Source organism: Stegastes partitus, unplaced genomic scaffold (genome assembly GCF_000690725.1).
Source record: "Stegastes partitus isolate 25-593 unplaced genomic scaffold, Stegastes_partitus-1.0.2 Scaffold889, whole genome shotgun sequence".
NCBI lineage: Eukaryota > Metazoa > Chordata > Actinopteri > Pomacentridae > Stegastes > Stegastes partitus.
In genome coordinates, this window is record NW_007578620.1 from 174,376 (window position 1) to 192,392 (window position 18,017).

The following is an 18,017-nucleotide window of genomic DNA, read 5'->3' on the forward strand; positions in this document are numbered from 1 at the left end:
GAACAATCCTTGGTTTACTTCTCATTTAGCAGATTTGCTTCATGAGCGAAACCTTGCTTGGGCAAAAGCCAGAAAAACTGATCGCAATACTGACTAAAGCCTTTGACACAGTTGATCATACGCTTCTAAAACTAAGACTTCTCAGAATCGAACTTTCTCCGCATTCCGTCAACTGGTTTGACAACTGTCTCTCACATAGAACTCAGTGTGTACAAGCAAACGGACTCACCTCCAGCAGTTTAGAGATTTGTCACTCCTTCTCTTTTTCATTCCCTGTGAAGTTTATATCATGACTTCTACTGCATTCGTAGCGTAACTGTGTGTGTTTCTGGCTGCTCTGCGCTCTCATCGGTTCTTTCTCTCCGCTGGGCTCACAACTGTTTCCAAGATGCCAAGTGGCTTTTAGCTATTAGAACATAAAGCATGTTTGAAAACTGGTAGCCTCTTAGATTGCAGTGATGCAAAAACACAGCTTTTTGAGGGTTTTGATGGGGGAAGTCTTATAATAGCTTTTGCTGGTTATACTTGCTGCCATGGTGATGGCGGCGCATACAGACGCAGCAACCCCTTCAGGAGACAACAAAAGTGAACGTTTTGAGTGCCTTGTCTATCCCAGATGTTCATTCCGCAAAACTTGTGGCCGGGAGACTTTGTTGGGCGTCATGACAGTGAACGGCGCTGGAATTGCAGCGATTGGTTGTGATGTGGACATACTACACCAACACGGAGTCCGATCGGAGACTACGCCGGCAGTTACCCGAGAGAGAAGGAAGCGCAAACGAATGCAAACAAAGGAGGAGGAAGAGAGCTGGGATCCATGCTAGGCTAAAGGCTAACCCCTCCAGACCAGCAGTACCATCGCTCCTACTCTCCAATGTCCGCCCCCTCCACAACAAGCTGGACGANGCTGCACGGGGAGAACATGCAAACTCCACGCAGAAAGATCCCGGTTTCCCCACTGGGACGCAAACCGGCGACCTTCTTGCTGCGAGGCAACAGTGTTTAACCAACTGTGCCACCTTGCAGCCCCTGGTAACACATTTTTACATATACATATATTTTTACACATATTCTCTAATGATTACCTTTTAAAAAACATTAATGTTATGTCCCAATATAGTGTGAGATCCGTGCAGCAGCGATGAAGCCAACAGTGGCTCTGTTTGTGTGTGTGTGTGTGTGTGTGTGTGTGTGTGTCCGTCCAGCTTCTCTCAGTCTGCTTAGCTTGTCTCTGTGTATCAGGCTGGACAGTCAGTGACTTAACTAACTCTTAAGTGATATCAAGAGGACACTCAGCTCAGAAACAGTGAAGTCACAGTGACTCAAGTCTCTAATATTTTCACATGGATTTGTAGAAAATCATGCCGCTGCTTCAAACATTAAAAGGAACTCAAAGGTAGATTTACTTAAAGCGATGCAAAGCTGATTATAATGTGGTATATCCACTCTTTGTTTGAAGCACTAATGCAATTTTGCTTGCATCATTACAGTTACTTATTCATTTTGAAATTGTGTACATTTACACTGTGTAAAAGCAATATGTGGAGAGCTGTTTGAGTCTCATGGCATCACATTTAGCAGCTGATAGTTTTTTTCCCTTATTTTTATTTTCTCTTCAGAGTTTTTTGATTGGTCTTTATGAGGCTGATTATTTTACCACCACTGTTGAGATATAACAATAGTTAGCATAACACTCAGTTCTATTTTTTATCCCCCGGCAATGATGCAGAGGACAATAAAATCTTTCTTTAAAAAAGCAGAGTAAGGAGAAATAACAGGCTTTGTTCTTTTAGCAGGCTATAATGACAATATTAAAACAATAAAGCTTCAGTGACCTTGTTCTTTAGGAGCTTGGATGTTGACGATGACACTCATATTTTATTTCTGAACACAGATGAAGAGATGAGAGAGAACTACTCGTAGAAATGAGTCTGAATACCTGAAATGAACCTCTGACTCCTCTGGACGGTGTTGTAGCAAACACAGCTGTTCCCGCTGGGGAACACGAGCGTCTCTTCGTCACAGAAACACAAACCGTTTTTCACACCGGTCCGCAAACCGAAAATAAAACGAGACTGAGCAACTACAGCGGCCATTTGAAAGCTCTCCGTTTTTTGTTTATTTAAAATTTAAGGCTTTAAAACGGCCAAAACCTACATTAACTTTAGCTAACGCTGGANTGGGATCCATGCTAGGCTAAAGGCTAACCCCTCCAGACCAGCAGTACCATCGCTCCTACTCTCCAATGTCCGCCCCCTCCACAACAAGCTGGACGAGCTACGTTTGCTGAGAGAAACCCACAGAGTGGAGGGACTGCTGTGTGTTTGCTTTAACAGAAACATGGCTCTATGACAACATCACAGACGGACATACAGCTGGAGAGGACGACATTGTTCTGGGTGGACAGACAGACAGCTAGCTCTGGGCAGCATCTGCGGCTTCACTGTCGTCACACCATTGTGTCTTTGTGTCCTTGAAGAACTACCAGGACCTGAAGAGGTTCACTATGTTCAACGAATGGCGGCGCACATAGACACAGCGCCCCCTTCAGGAGACAGCGAGAGTGAACGTTTGTTGTCTTATCCCAGACGTGCATTCTGCAGGACTTGCTGGTTGAATAATCCTGAAGAAACACTCTCTCATCTTGCCTGTACTACTGTGTATGTACAGCAGAATGACAATAAACCTGATTTGATTTGATTTGATTTAACTTTGCAGATTTAGATCAATGATTCCCTGCTTGCTATGATACTGGACCGGACAGGTTATTTAAAAAAAAAAGAAAAAAAAGATGTTGTTTATTTTTGAACACCAATGTGCATGGTAAAATTAAAAAAATATTTGTTGAATGTACAGAATTAAAACTGGTTCTGCTCCCCCTTCACTGAATGACTTCATTAATTTTAGATCAAATACAGACAGAGTAACCAGGGGGGCAGTGAGGGAGGACTGCATTCTCCCCCTCAGAAAATCTGTGTCTGGCCAGGCTGTCTTTTCATTTAGAGGGTACCAACAGTGGAATACAGTGCCTGAAGTGATGAGAGAGTCTCCATCATTGTTTTCATTTAAAAGGTGGCTGCTAGAGACACAGACCTCTGAGCACTAATTGTCAAAGGAAATGTAAATATATTGGTTGCATGTTTTTTTAAATTATTTTTTTCTTCCCTATATTTTTATTGTATGTGTAAATTGTTACATGATGTTAATTTAAAAATTTTTTTTAGGCTGGCTTTGACAGCTGCCAAAGGGACTACCGATGAAAACTAGCTTAATTTAGCTAACTCGGGCACGTTTACATTGTACAATGTTGTTTAATGTGCATTGTCCCTTGTCAAATCAATCAATCAATCAATCAATCAATCAATCAATCAATCAATCAATCAATCAATCAATCAATCAATCAATCAAGCAAATAAATAAATAAATAAATAAAAAGAAAAAAAAAGTGTTGGAACACTCCTGTGATGTCATCATTATGTAGATGACATCATCGACATGATGATGACATATCAAAGAACTGGCCGCATTCTAAATTCTACATTCTACATTCTACATTCTACATTGGTCAAAAAAGCCTAAATTCCCTGCTGAGAGTCCACACAAGCACACAGGCTTCGGATACATACACACATTGTTTTTGCTGGATATTTCAAGTTTAGAAATTCAAGAAAAGCAACATGAGCAAAGTGACTGAAAGGAAGAACAGCTGTCCAGCTGTTAAGAGAAATGGAGATCCCAGTACAGTAGATCTGCACACTGGATCTTCAAAGGATATCAGGACCAGAAGCCATAAAAGAAAGGCCAGTCCTGAACCAGCAGCCAGCAATAAAAGAACCAGAGTTTCTGAGCTGGCTGAACCATCCACCAACTCTAAAAAGGAAAGGACAGTCCAAGAAGATGGAGGAGGACCGTCCAACGCCAACAGGAGGATCTGGAGTGTCATTGTCATTTCAGACTCCTCCTCTGAAGAGTCGAGTGGAGCTCTCCACACCATCACAGACAACAGCCCTTTAGAGGGCAGCAGTAAACAGTGCCAGGGTGTGAAGAGGAAGGCCGCTGACGTCGGAGAGGGACCCAGCACAAAGAAGTCGAGGAACCTGGACCTGGTGGTGGAGAATGACAAGCCGCGCCGAAGATCTCCATTTGAAATCAGATATCAGGAGCAGTGCCATCTCGGTGCAGGAGGGTATGGAAACGTGTTTGCTGGCTACCGTAAATCAGATCGTTTGCCAGTTGCCATCAAACACATTCCAAAGACTAGCGAGATGAAGAACAGTAAGCAGCTGTCTACAGAGGTGGCCACCATGTTAAAACTTCAAGCTGCACCACCTCGCTCAGTAGGNGTAGAAATGAGTCTGAATACCTGAAATGAACCTCTGACTCCTCTGGACGGTGTTGTAGCAAACACAGCTGTTCCCGCTGGGGAACACGAGCGTCTCTTCGTCACAGAAACACAAACCGTTTTTCACACCGGTCCGCAAACCGAAAATAAAACGAGACTGAGCAACTACAGCGGCCATTTGGAAGTTCTCCGTTTTTAGTTTTTTGTTTTTAAATCTGCGAACGGGCTTTAAAACGGCCAAAACCTACATTAACTTTAGCTAACGCTGGAGTTGAAAGGCACCGAGTAACAGTAAAAGTAAGTTGCCTAGCGACGTTAGGGGACATGTCACTAGGCAACGCCGAGAATCCCGTGAGAAACCATCGCGTGAGTTACATCAAACAGCCTTTTTTTTTTTTTTTTTTTTAATTTAAATTATTATTTCGAGGCATACAGAAATACAAAGGCAGGACAGAGTCAAATTTATGACTTTATGAATATGATGTTTTTCCAGCAATATGTATAGGTTGACTGCATACTCTATTTTCCTGTCTTTGTGGCTGTAATAAGTTATAATGTCTGAGAATTCCAGAGCGACTGAAATATGTATTTTGAAATGAACATTTTTTTCCAATTGGTTCCAGATTACTTTTGAGTATATGCAATATCAAAAAAGATGCCGGAGAGTCTCTTCCTTCACTTTACAAAAAGTACATTTAGGATTAGTTTCTATAAATTTTGAGATAAAAAGGTTTGTTGAGTAAATCATATGGAAAATTTCCCAATGCAATTCTTTAGTTTTGTTATTTATGCAGTACTTAAAAGGGGATAACCATGTAGCTCACCAATTAATATTCAAGAATTGGGCATTCCAAGTGAGGATTAAGTTGTGAATAGACAACTGATGGATGTAAGACGTCCATTTAATTCCAAATATGAATGCCAAGCTGTGGGCCCTTCTACATTTGCTTTCACTGGCCTCTCTTTTAACAATCAGGGAGAATTGATGCACTCCTGCCCTCTTGAGGCTAAAGGCAGAGAAGCACTTCTGTGTGTCACGGTTTAGATCCAGGAAATATGGCAACACCACTGCAAGAGTTCATGAGCACCGCTTGACTTAGCAGAGACCTTTACTGGCAAATATTGTAATTACTGACAAAACCACCGCTGCTTTTAGCTTTTCAAGAGATGTGCTGAAAAACAAACCCACCCCCAGTATTTTATTTTTATGGTCCTGAGGGCCTCCATTCTGGTCTTATAGCAAAGATCCTTTAGATTTTCAAAAGCTTGCGTGTTATTTTTACTTGTATTTCACAGTGACTTTTGTGTTTTTCACAAAGTATGACCCTTTCTCAACACTTTTCAGCTGTGTAAAATATATCTTTTTAAAGAATGAAGGAAAAAACTAAACTACTCTGTATTTTGGTCAGAGTGGGCGTGAAAGTCGAATCTGGATGTTACACGAATTGTTATTTAATTTCTCTAGAGACGCAGAGGATTCAGAATTAAATAAAACATTACGAGTTACACCAAAACAATAGCCGGTCATACAAACCCATTTTGAAGTTAACCCGCTGTCTTCCAAAAAGTTTCTGGTTTCTGTTTTTTTTAAATTTTTTTTTAAAACTCCTGTCTTATTTTTACTCACTGTGGGCAAATTTTTCACTGTAAAATAAATTCCTGCAGCTCTGTGGAAACATCAGTTTGAGGCTAGAAGGTCTCAGAAAGGTCTTGTGTGAAGTATGAAACAGTTATATCATTAAAAAACAACCACAAAAGTTTAAGTTTATTTTAATGTTTGTTTTACTTGTTTTTCTTTTTAAATAGGGAAAATGGGGGCACCACATGCAATAGATAGGGTATTTGACAAGGTTTAGTCACAACCTCTACAAACTTGCTGGCAACTTCCTCCTCTGTATATGATTTTTTTAAGCCATAAAACATTTATTTTATCAATATATAACATGTGACTGTTGGTCGAGTCCAATGTGGACACTCGATTGCTTTAAGAAGCTCAGAATTCTCACTTTTTGGGGAGAATGTTTGAATGATACACGATGTATTGTGATTGTCATGAAACGTCACAATTTTGAGAAGAGATTTGACAAATTTTTCGAGACAGAACCCCACGTCGCACACAGCGTGTTCCCGTATGATAGGAAAGTTGAAAATCCAATGATTTCTTCTCTTCTGACACATTGTAACTGTGATGAAAGATAGATGTTTGGAATTTGCCTTTCAATCTTCTTACCGTTCAGACGGGGGTTAAATGAATGACGTGCAAAACAATCTGCAGTAAACTCTACTATTTTGACAAAAAAATGATGTCTGTTTAGTTTTAATTAGAGGATTATTTCATAACTTCATGGCTAAATGTTGCATTTATTTATAGGATTATTTATTTTTTTCAGAATGCCTAACTAATTTACTTAATTTTAAGTTTTTTGAGTTTCAGTACATTTGTTCTCTGTTTGCCTTTTTAATCAGATTGACCTCGAAGGTACTTATTATAATCATTTTGCACATTTGAGAAAGCAAACCACAGAAATGATTTTAATATGAATGAATGTTTCCAAGGCGCAGATCCAATACTTGAGCGTGTGGCGTCATGTAAGGGAAGGAATCTAGAACATGCTGAGCCCACAATGGACCCAGGAAGTGATGATTTTTTAATACTTACATGCTGTACAATCCTGTAATATCGGGCTGAGCAGAAACTGGATACAAATCTACTGACAAACCTGTTTCCTTCGTTTCCCAGTGTGCTATTTTGACATATACCAACAGCAGACTAAAAGCCCTTCTTTCTCTTTCTGGAAGTCAATATATTAAAATGAATAAGTATGTGAGTGGGGCTGCAAGGTGGCTCGGTGGTTAGCATCGTTGCCTCGCAGCAAGAAGGTCGCCAGTTCATGTCCCGGTTAGGACATCTGGGATCTTTCTGTGTAGAGTTTGCATGTTCTCCCTGTGCAGCGTGGGTTCTCTCCAGGTTCTCCGGCTTCCTCCCACAAAGTCCAAAAACATGTTGAGATTAATTGGTGATTCTAAATTATCTGTAGGTGTGAATGTGAGTGTGCTTGGTTGTCTGTCTCTAAGTGTAGCCCTGTGATAGACTGGTGACCTGTCCAGGGTGTACCCTGTCTTCACCCTGAGTCAGCTGGGATAGACTCCAGCCCCCCATGACCCTAGTGAGGATTAAGTGGTGTATAGATAATGGATGGATGGATGGATGGAAGCTTGTGAGTTTATAGAATGCGGCATGTTTGTGCATCTTGGAGATTTACAAGTGTCAGTGTGCTGCCAAATGAGCTTCAGCTACTTCAGGCTATAAAAGGGACAGCTCATTTGGCACATTTCAATAAAGCCACAAGATAAAAACATAATTATATAAATTAGAAGGTGTCACACACCTTTAAAAGCTCCCCACCACACCACTTGATTTCCATGAATGTGTGTGTCTTAAAATAATCTGAGGACACTGACAAGACATTGGAAATGCTCTGGCAGATGGCCGAAGCCCCACTGTGGCCAAATTCACAACACTTTCCCTTAGGATGGAGCAGCCTCAAGGACATTCTCATTACAAAGCAGAAGACAAAAAGAACTAGTTCATATAGCCAGTTGGACATCTACTTTGGGGCAAGATGGGACGTCGAAAGAGCATTTTTTTGTTTGGCTTAATTAGTAATCGTGCCATTAAAACGGTTTAGCTGATTCCATGTAATTCCACCTTAAAATGAATCCTGTGAGTGAACCCGTCACTCAAGGGTAAAGTTAAACCACAAAGATGTCTGCACACTGAGTGTACAGATACACAACATTTTCCTCTGTTCCAGACACCTGATGATGCCAGTTCACTCGTATGCCTCAAAACTTTTTAGCCATGTTAGCAAATTTTTAGGACTGTCAATGTTAATGCTGATCGACTAACATGCTCATAATGACAATAAGGAATCAAGCAATATTTTTTTATTTTTAGGGCTGATACTCATGTCAATTAAATCAAATCAAATCAAGTTTATTGTCATTTTGCTCTACATACACAGTAGTACAGGTAAGATGAAAGAGCGTTTCTTCAGGATCCAATAACTTAAAGCGATTTAAATACAGAAGTGTTTGCATATCTGGATCAGCAGTTCAGCATTCTGACAGCTTGTGGCATGAAGCTGTTGATCATTCTGGAGGTTATTAATGGATTAATCAAGGAGACTTATAATTAATGTCTTCATACAGATAAATCTGCAGTAAAAATTAAAATATTGGTGTCAGAATTTATACATTGCACGAGACTGACCACAAATAGAGAGAGGCAACTGTATCAGAGCCAAAGTAGCAGATTTTTAAATTAATTAACTATTTAGTTTTTTAAAAAATCAGGAATTGGTTTAAAAAAGAACAGATACCAAAAATCCTCAATATTGAATCCAGTAATCCACCAGGCTGGTAACTGGTCCATCCTATAATGGCATTGCCAAATTCTAACGTTTAGCAGGGGCCCATCGTTGTAATTTAGTGAGTCTGGAAAAAAGAAAAATACTAGAACTACGACTGATGGCATCAGTTCTTGGTCATAAATTGGCCACATTTCCATTCTAACCCGGTGATGGTGCTGGATGAAATATCTGAGACTCACCAAAGTTATTACTGAGATTTTTCTTTAGTAATCTGTTTGACTCAAAGCTTTACAACTTCACGGTGGAGCCAAGCGATCATCAGAATTACTGAATGAACTATAAAATCACAAGTGTATTTTAGATTGGAAATTGCTTGCTTCTCAGCAGTGTTGTTTCTTTTTCTTTTTCCAAAAACGTTTCTGACATCGGGAGGTCGACCAACCCAGATTTTCTCAGGGTTTTCAGTGCTTGTTGCAGTCTTCTTGGTTTTTTTGGAGGGTTATTTTTTTATTGGCCTGCTTCCCATCCTCATAAGAGTACTTTGAGGCTGGTCTAGACTTCATTTCCTCAAGCTGGATCTCTGTCAGGACTGGTGGTCTCGCAGTTGCCATCTGGATAAAGTCGGGCTTCTCTCATGCCCTTCCATTCTATTTATTTTTTTTCCTTCCAAGCTCTTCTACTGTAGTTTGATCCTCTATAAGTAATTACTTCAGCGGAAATCTGCTGGGGCAGAGTAGCATAAATACTTCGTGTAGAGTTGATGTGCAAAATTCAAAATGTCAAAATTGAAACAAGTCTACAATTTTTCTTCAGTTAAATGTCTAATATGCCATGTTGATTTGTCAATACATATAATACATCTGTTCAGCATTATTTATGGTGCACATGATCCTGCTATAGCTCTGCACCAAGTGTTGTGGTTTCATATAAAGCCGATGCTTCCACTGAGGCCATTATTTCACAGAACATTACTGCAGAATGTAATGTATTTTTTATAGTTGTACATATCAGTGTTTGGTGACCTTGAGTTCTGTTTAAATAAAATATTATTATTTAATATATGAACCATATATTTTAAATGCACCATGCTCTCTCTAGAATACGCTCCTGCACCATGTAGGTCAGTTAATATTTGAACACTCTTAACTGTTATCACATTAACATGAAACACAGATATATTTTCTGTTTTTTGTCTCGTCGGTGGTAATAATGTAGAATAAACTAGATGTGCGTAGAATTTTATCCGTTTAAAACATGACACGCTGTGAATCAAAATGTTTTTTCTTTAGTTGTTGATAGCCAAATAAAGGCTCGCTTATTCTCTCAGACACTCGTGAAGGGCATCGCAGGCTCTGCAAAGAGTGGAATCAGTAAAGTTGCTTTTCAGAATTATAAAAGAGTTTCAGCCTCGTATTGACAGACTTCCTCCCACTGAGGTTGTAAAGCGGTCAGTGCATCAGCCAGTGGAGAAATGCAGTGAATATCAATCAGGCAACTCTGGGCCAGCAGAGTGATAGCTAAACAGAGAGACATATAGAAAGTGAGAATGGTGGGGGGTTGGTTTGATTTAACAAAAAAAGAAAAAAAATCTGAAGCAGTTTAGAAGAACTCTGGCCTGTAGAGAGTTGAATAGGTTCCAAATATGGCAGCTTGATATGTAAAGCTTTACAATTATTGCCTGTGTTAGCCTATTTATATTCAATATAAAGAATATTACAAGTTTTAATCTGCAGCCTGGTAACAAGGCTCCAGATTGTGTCTCCTCAGTTCATCTTTTATCATTTAACCAAGAGAGCCTTTAGTCTGGGACAATAAAAGATGATAGTTGTTAGTGTATACATGAGGATACACACTTTACATTGAATACACTGACTGTTCCTTGGTGGCACTTAGAGTGTAGCTATGCAACTTTTAAAAGATTAATTTTCTTCTACTTTTAACAAAAAGTTGATCTCATAAACAGTAATAATCCTTCTCATATAAAAGTGTAACACGTTTCAAAGATGGCTTAGGTTTTTATTTGTATTAAAATGAGACAATCAAGGTAAAAAATTGGAGCAGTCAATGCATTGCTTTGCGGATATTCATGTCAAGGTTTCCAGGTCTGATCCAGTTTAATGCAACCACTGGGAAGCACTGGAGTCTGAAACTCTCAAATTCATGATTGCATATAAAATCAATGCAAAGACACGAGTTCATACGATTAGACTCAACTCTGCCCTGCAGCGTGAACGAAGGTAAAGACAACGGTTCTCTCGCTTGAAGAACTAATTAGCTCTCAACGTAACGCTGTATGACTCCAGTTCATAAATATACAAACACAAGAGGAGGAAGGAGAGAAGCTTGAGGAAAATTACAGAAAGAAACTGTGGAGTTAGAAGATCATTTACATCAGGCCTAGATGATTTTTGAAGATGTCAAAACTCCTGCAGCACTTTGTTTTATCCCCAGTCAGGTTTTTGATAAAACACAACAAATGTTTAACATTTTCATTCTCTGTGCACGATTTGGAATTTGGTAAAGCTGTACCAGCATATGTCTGTGTAGAGTCTCAGTCATCTGGTAATTCTAGGAGCTTTAGTAAAAGGCAACTGCATTTCTTTTTGGTACTTGAAGATGTTTCACCTCTCATCCAAGAGGGTTCCTCAGCTCTAACTGACATGAGGGGAAGCTGGTGTTTATTTTCAACTCGCATGAATCAAGGCCCGTAAACGATGTGAGGCTCATGATTCAAGGTGTGAAAAGGGGTGAAAGGGCCTGGGGAAGGATGTCAGCACTAGATTATATGTGGCTGTTAAGTGGTGTCAGAGTCCCTCCTCTGTTTAGAGATGGCTGTTGCACTTCAACATGATGGCTTTCTTCACTTCACTCTCAATCCATCTGACTTCCCCGTCCAGGGTGTCGTCCTTCAGATGTAAGTGGACCGCTGAGTCTTGTCCTGTGTTGTGCCATGCGCTGGTCGAGCGGTTGGTTACTCACTTCTATATACACACCAGTGATCAGTGTATATATATATTGGTTGGTGACCAATCAGCCACAACATTATTTAGGTGAAGTGAATGACATTAATCGTCACATTACAATATGGAGTCGTTCTGCTTCAATTCACCAAATGCCTCACACCTGTCCATATTCACTTAGATTTTTTTTAAGGTGGTGAATATTGATTGGTGACCTGTCCAGGGTGTCCCCTGCCTTCACCCTGAGTCAGCTGGGATAGACTCCAACCCCTCCAAGATCCTAGTGAGGATTAAGTGGTGTATAGATAATGGATGGATGGATATTGATTGGGTTGACTGTGTGTACAATCTGGGCTCATAGGTAACATTAGTTTGGCGTTAAAGGTTCTTAAAGAAGGGTAGGGTCGTTATTGTTGCGTGACTGTCTTTGCACGTATCTGTGGAGCAACGCTAGAAGTGCCATAACTTGAGAAATAATGTAGCTAGAGTCATGAAGTTTAGCAGGCTCATTGATATGTACATACGGTCTTCAATGGTACAACCCTGCTTTGATAGAATAATACAAACCAATCATATGATGGTGGAAATTTGATAAAAAATGTCAGCCCACTCCTATAATCCACCAACCTTATAACCTTTATTTTTCACCCTAAGAGGCAGATTCCCCACCCAGTTACTGACACCAATAGGAGCTTTAAAAATGTAGTTATGTATGGTGCCAGTCAGAGGCATACTTTAAATTACTGAAATTACATTTTTTTTTTTTTACATTTATGGCCAATATTGGGACAATCATTGAGCAGGTCTGATTGTGAAACCACTCAGATTGTGGTTCCAACTGGAAGAGTTACACAATATTGTTACTCTGCTAAAAAAAATGTAAAATAAAATCATGATTTAAAATGAACAATTTAGCATTTTACCTTACTACGAACTTGGTAGAGTTCAGGAGAAGAGCATGGCTTGAGTTGAAATAAGTCATTTGTTAAAGTTAGAGGACATGAAACAAATGGTCTCCCAGGAGAAAATGGAAATGTTTGCTGACCTTTTCGTCCACTCTGAACTCCCTGCTGACATTGTGTTTCTATAACAGCATTGCCTCACTTCCTGGTGTGAGCCTGTCATATTCTATCACAGCCACTAGAGGATGCTGCCACATGTCACATATGTCGGTCTGAGGCATTTGCTGAAATGGTTAACACTGTCTCACATGACCACTCATGTTTTTTTCTGGCAGGACTGGGGGATTTGCTTGTCGTATGTCACAACAGACTTTAAGGGGCGTCTAATACGTCCTAATAATATCCTTGGATATTTTACATTCCTAACTTATCTAAGCATGAATATCATGGAATATATTGTGAGAATGATGTTGTCTATTTTATTCAAAATACATTTCAAAGCGTTGCAGTCTGTGGGATCATGGAAGCCACAGTGATAACGTTTCACACTCTCACTTCCCCAATTATTCATGCTTTGACAGGACTGGTAAGCAAATGAATGTTTGCATGGGAGATGCTGTCAGATATTGTGCCCTGTGAGCCCTGCTGCAGTCTGTGCTGACCTGAGCTCTGTTGGTGCAGCGGAGATGTGGGAGCCTCAGATCAATGCTTCAGTGTGTCGGGCATAAAAGGAGCAATGTGCCCCAGAGAGAAGGGCTGTCTGTGCCCCAGCGCCATGCAGCTGTGGGACCTGGGCACCCATCCATGCCCTCTGCTCCATACACTGTTAGTCCTCCCTCTATGGCCAAAACACTGAAAGCCGTAAAATTATTTACGAAGAGAATTGCACTGGAAGTACATCTGCTGCTGAAATGCATTGTTTTATCTCATGTAAAAATGTGTGTAAAGTGTGTTTTAAATGTCTTTGTGATGTTCAAATGACATGTATCAGCTTCCTGTCAGTAACATGTGTTTGACTTACTACTCTCTGTTTCTGCAAAGTCGGCTGAATAAGCTTAGTGAAGCAGCAAGGGGAGGGTGGGAGGTGCAATTTAGTATCTGGGTTGTTTTTTGTTTTTTTTTTTTATCCGTTTATAACTTATTTGAAAGTTCACTGATCTCTGAAAACAGTATGAGATTTTGCTGAATAGGAAGCAGAGCAGGGGCTTTGTTGTGACCACAGGGCTTCATGCTCAATAGCGCACACATTAAGGCCTCTTTAGTCCACACTGAGACATATATATACGGCTTTTGATTGTGGATATTACGCTCTGTTTTACTCTATTTATCTCCTGTGGTCGTGCAGCGGGGTGGAAACTTCTTAAAAGACACTGACTGAGATGTAAACAAAAGCTGTTTCTTGTTTCCACGTTGAAGAAGATGGAAATACAAACGTGGGCATTGGTGCTTTGAGTTCCCCTATGAATGGAAAAGAACGGCAGGTATGCAATGTCCACTTTTCAGATGACATTTATGTGGCTGGAAACTTAATGCTGCTGGTTGCTTTGACTTTAGTGCACCTCACCATAAAAGCCCACTCATCTCTCTCTTTGGAAACATTCGTAATTAATTTTGATTTGACTTTCACTCTGTAGTTGCTTTTACTTAAACTTGGACAAGTTTGGTGAATGAACTTGACCTTTCAGATCGAAGGGGGGCAAATAAGATGCCTCTGCTTAAAGGTGCATTACACTGCAATTTTTTTCTTAATTGCAGAGCTACTTAGTTGTCGAGTGTATACACTGGATCGATTTTAATAACTTTAATGTACTTGAAGTGTGTATTATGTGAGGAAGCGGTCTCACGCTGGGACTTGGGATCGACGGATACTGAATAATAAATGACTTGGATCGGGGCTAATAAAACTGGATCTGGACTTAACTATTTTCAAACTTTTAGTCTTTTTTTTCTTGTAAAAACTGGAGGTGATAGTTATTGGATATACTGTTCTGTCTGTTAGAAGTGGAGTTGTATGAGGTATTTATCTGTAATCTGTAAACTGGTAAAATGTACATACAGCAGTACCAGCATGGAAACTGGAGAGGAACAGGGTTAGCAGTAAAATTTTTATAAACCATCTAATACCTACATCATCATACTGCCATCAGAAAGTATTTTCAATAATGAAAGTAGTAAAGGGACAAAAATGTTTTATCAGATAATGAAATGTAGTTAAATATTAAGGTGAACACATGTTTTAAGGCTAAGATTAGGAAAGCTATAGTTAAAGTTAGAGTAAGTCTTAAGGACATGGAAACGAGTCAGTGTAAGATCTTCTAAAGTCATGATGGAATTACAACTGCGTGTGCTGCATGTGAATTTTTTTTTTTTTTTTTTAACCGCTGGCCACTTATTTTCATCCATTAGCCATCCAGTACAAATAGGCCTGACATTATCTTTATCTGTATCAGCTGCACAAGAAAAAAGTTACTTACTTAATTACTTCCTGCTTTATTTTGAAATTGCCTTTCCTTTTGTGTTGTGTTTTTACTTCTGCTCTTTGCTCCTCTTTTCCCTTCCTTTTGATTGCCCTGAGTAGTTTCACCTGCATCTCCTCTCCCCAGCCAGCTCTCAGTGTTTAGATAGTCGTGCCTGTCCCTCTGACTTCGTCAATCTCCCTCATGTCAGATCTCCTCTTTACATTCCTGAGTTCTCTCCTGTGTTCATCTGGCTCTGGTTTGTGCTTTCATTTTTATTTTTTAACCTGTTTTTTAAATTTCTTGCTTCTGTTCATGCTGTGGTTTTGCTACCGTTTTGTTTTTTTTTAGTTAAAATTTCCCAGCTCTCTTTGCTTTTGTGGTTCATTTTTATCATCAGCTTTTTGATTGGAGTTTACTTTTTCTTGGTCACTGCATTTGAGTCCCTAACTCACTGATTCATGGCAAATTGTTAGTCACTGACACTCCAGAAGCTCCTCCAGAGGCTACAATGATCAGTACCACAACATTACAAGTGCCTGCCTCTTGTGTAGGTACCCCTCATGCCATCAAAATACCTCTGAACCATCAAAGGCCTGGACAGAGGACCTGTGGGAACAACCTGTGATGTCTGTTTGGCACTGGGATACTGGGAGCAGAAACTGTGGGCCCTCTGCGGATTGGGGTTGTTGTGGTGGTGCATCTAGTGGATGCTTGATCAGGTGGGACCTGGGGAGTTTTGGAGGCCAAACCTGCCCATTGTTGGGTTGCTTCAAGCTGTTCCTGAGCAGCTTTTCCTGTGCTCAGTCTGGAACTGTAGGTATGTAGTATCAAAGTAACAGGACCCAAAGTTCCCTAGCAGCATTGTGAGCTGACCAGTGTTATACACCGACTTAAAATGTCAAATCTAACTAATTTAGAACAATATATAGGCTTTATTTGTGTATCTAACACAAGTAGTTGTTTTTTTCTGATATAAATGTAACAAAGAATAAACCTGCTGGGGCTAAAAGTACTAAACTTTAAAATCGGGTGCTGTTGCAGCTGACAATACACAAAGATGAAATAATAATTAATTGATGGATCTAACTCTGGGCCAGAGTTAGATGGATAGATTCTGTTGATGCCTGCCTCTCATCCAGCCCAGACTCCTTCCCGGCTAACTATAGCACACTTTTAGACCAATCATTTATTTATTTCATGTTTTTATTTTGTGTATCTTCTGACTTTTATAGTTGTTTTGCTAATATAAAAGTGAACCGTCTGACCTTGGCTGTGCAATTGAGAAACGGCATTTCGAATAATTTTAAATGAACCTAAGTTTTGAATCTTAGATATTTATAGTAGTTAGTATGTAAATGAAGTGGTCTACATTTAACCAGAGGTGTTTAGTACTATATGAAAGCTACGACAAAACATCAACACTGAAACCTGGTGCTCATTGGACTGGAACAGTTTACCAGATAATCTGGGCCCTTTGGTGTTTATTACAGTTTCTGAAACCGGCTTTAAAATTGCAAATATGAACGCAGAAATCTAATTTTGAGTAACACCAAACCTATTGCCATGACTTCTGCGTAACTTTCGGGCAATAATGCAGCAGGGACACAACAAGCTTTGTTGTTAATATGTGGGGAAGGCTAAGACCCCCCTGTGGAATTTTTAACTGTGTGCTCCTGCAGAGCGTAGATGCTGTTGTGATCAGGGCAGGGGTCGCGAGGTACAGGATGTCACGGTTGGTTTCCTGTGCAGCTGCGAAGGAGCTGTGCTGCTGTGTGCAATCATCAGAGCTGTCCAGATATACGTGCATAGTGGAGCATGACAGGCGAGCTCCCCACTGACCCATGATGCTAAACAGACAAATGGAAGATGAGGCTACAAATGACACAGGAATAAAATGTGGACAGTTTTGCAGCCAAAATAAATATAAAATTAACACCTGGGTATCTCGTTGTTTGCCCAGTTAACTTAAGGACTGAAAAGTGTAGTGTTGCACTAAATAGTTTAGACAAGGCGCGCCAGGGTTGGATGTTCATTTTATTAAAATTACATGTAATTTCAAAGACTTGTAGGTTTGTTTAAAGTGCTTCTAAGGTCTTTTCTGTTAACTATGCAATGGAGTATCTACTGTGTAGTGTTATCATTCTTATCAGTCAAGGGCTTCTGTGTTTTTTATTTTTGAAAATCTCATTTCTTTTATGCCATCAATCATTTTCCCAGAGCACCAATGTCACCTTTGTTTGCTGAATACTGGAAGCCTTTCAAACCTGTACAAGCAGAAAAGCCTCCGACAAGAAACTCTTGACGAAAAAAAAGAGGAAGCAATTTGTCGACACATGGTCCCAATAAATAGCTTGTTTGTTTTTCTTCCATTTTCATGTGACAGATTGCGCTTGAAATTTTAACCTTTTAAGTTTTAGCCACAGTAAACGGTCACATGCAGAAAAGGTCATGCGGTGGTGGAACAAATGAAAAGAAGGAAATAGCCATGTCCTGGCCAACAGATAGCAGGGGAGGACGGCGAGGAAAAAGGATCAGACAGAGAAGAGACAGGATGCTGCAGGTCTCCTCTGAGTCTCTTCAAAAACACTGTAAATCACTTGGATGGGCCCACTTTATCATTTCACGCCAGACTTTGTCACATTGGGAGGAAAATTGTTTGGGGTGTGACTGGTTTACATAAACAGATGGACTACCTGGTAGCCATGAGAATAATAGATAAAATAGAATATTTTCCCAGCTCTTTCATGGGCTGCGTCGCTGAGTATTTACTGTTGAAGTGGAGTTAATATACTGTAGAGATAATACTCGTCTCGTGAGGTGTGAAAGCTCAGAAGGGGAATGCACACAACGAGAAGGACCCAGATTTGATTCTTGGTCTGTGTGGCCTCCTGATTGGGGAGTTTGTAGTGACTTCATGAAAGTGCAAAATTGCAATGTTTAATTTTTCTTCCTTTCTATTTTTTTTTTCATAATTGGCAGAC

General features: G+C 39.9%; 1 protein-coding gene across 1 annotated transcript in view; it reads right to left on the minus strand.

The window, feature by feature from the left end:
* The window catches only part of cfap57 (cilia and flagella associated protein 57), a 15,779-nt gene extending 11,259 nt beyond the window's left edge, over positions 1-4,520 (minus strand). Inside the window, exons 1-2 of the mRNA XM_008293513.1 lie at positions 4,364-4,520; positions 1,940-1,995 (exon numbers count right to left, since the gene is read on the minus strand). Of these exons, the coding sequence (XP_008291735.1) occupies positions 1,940-1,995; positions 4,364-4,520 (213 nt within the window). The remainder of the gene's footprint in view (positions 1-1,939; positions 1,996-4,363) is intronic.
* Positions 4,521-18,017: the final 13,497 nt, after the last annotated feature.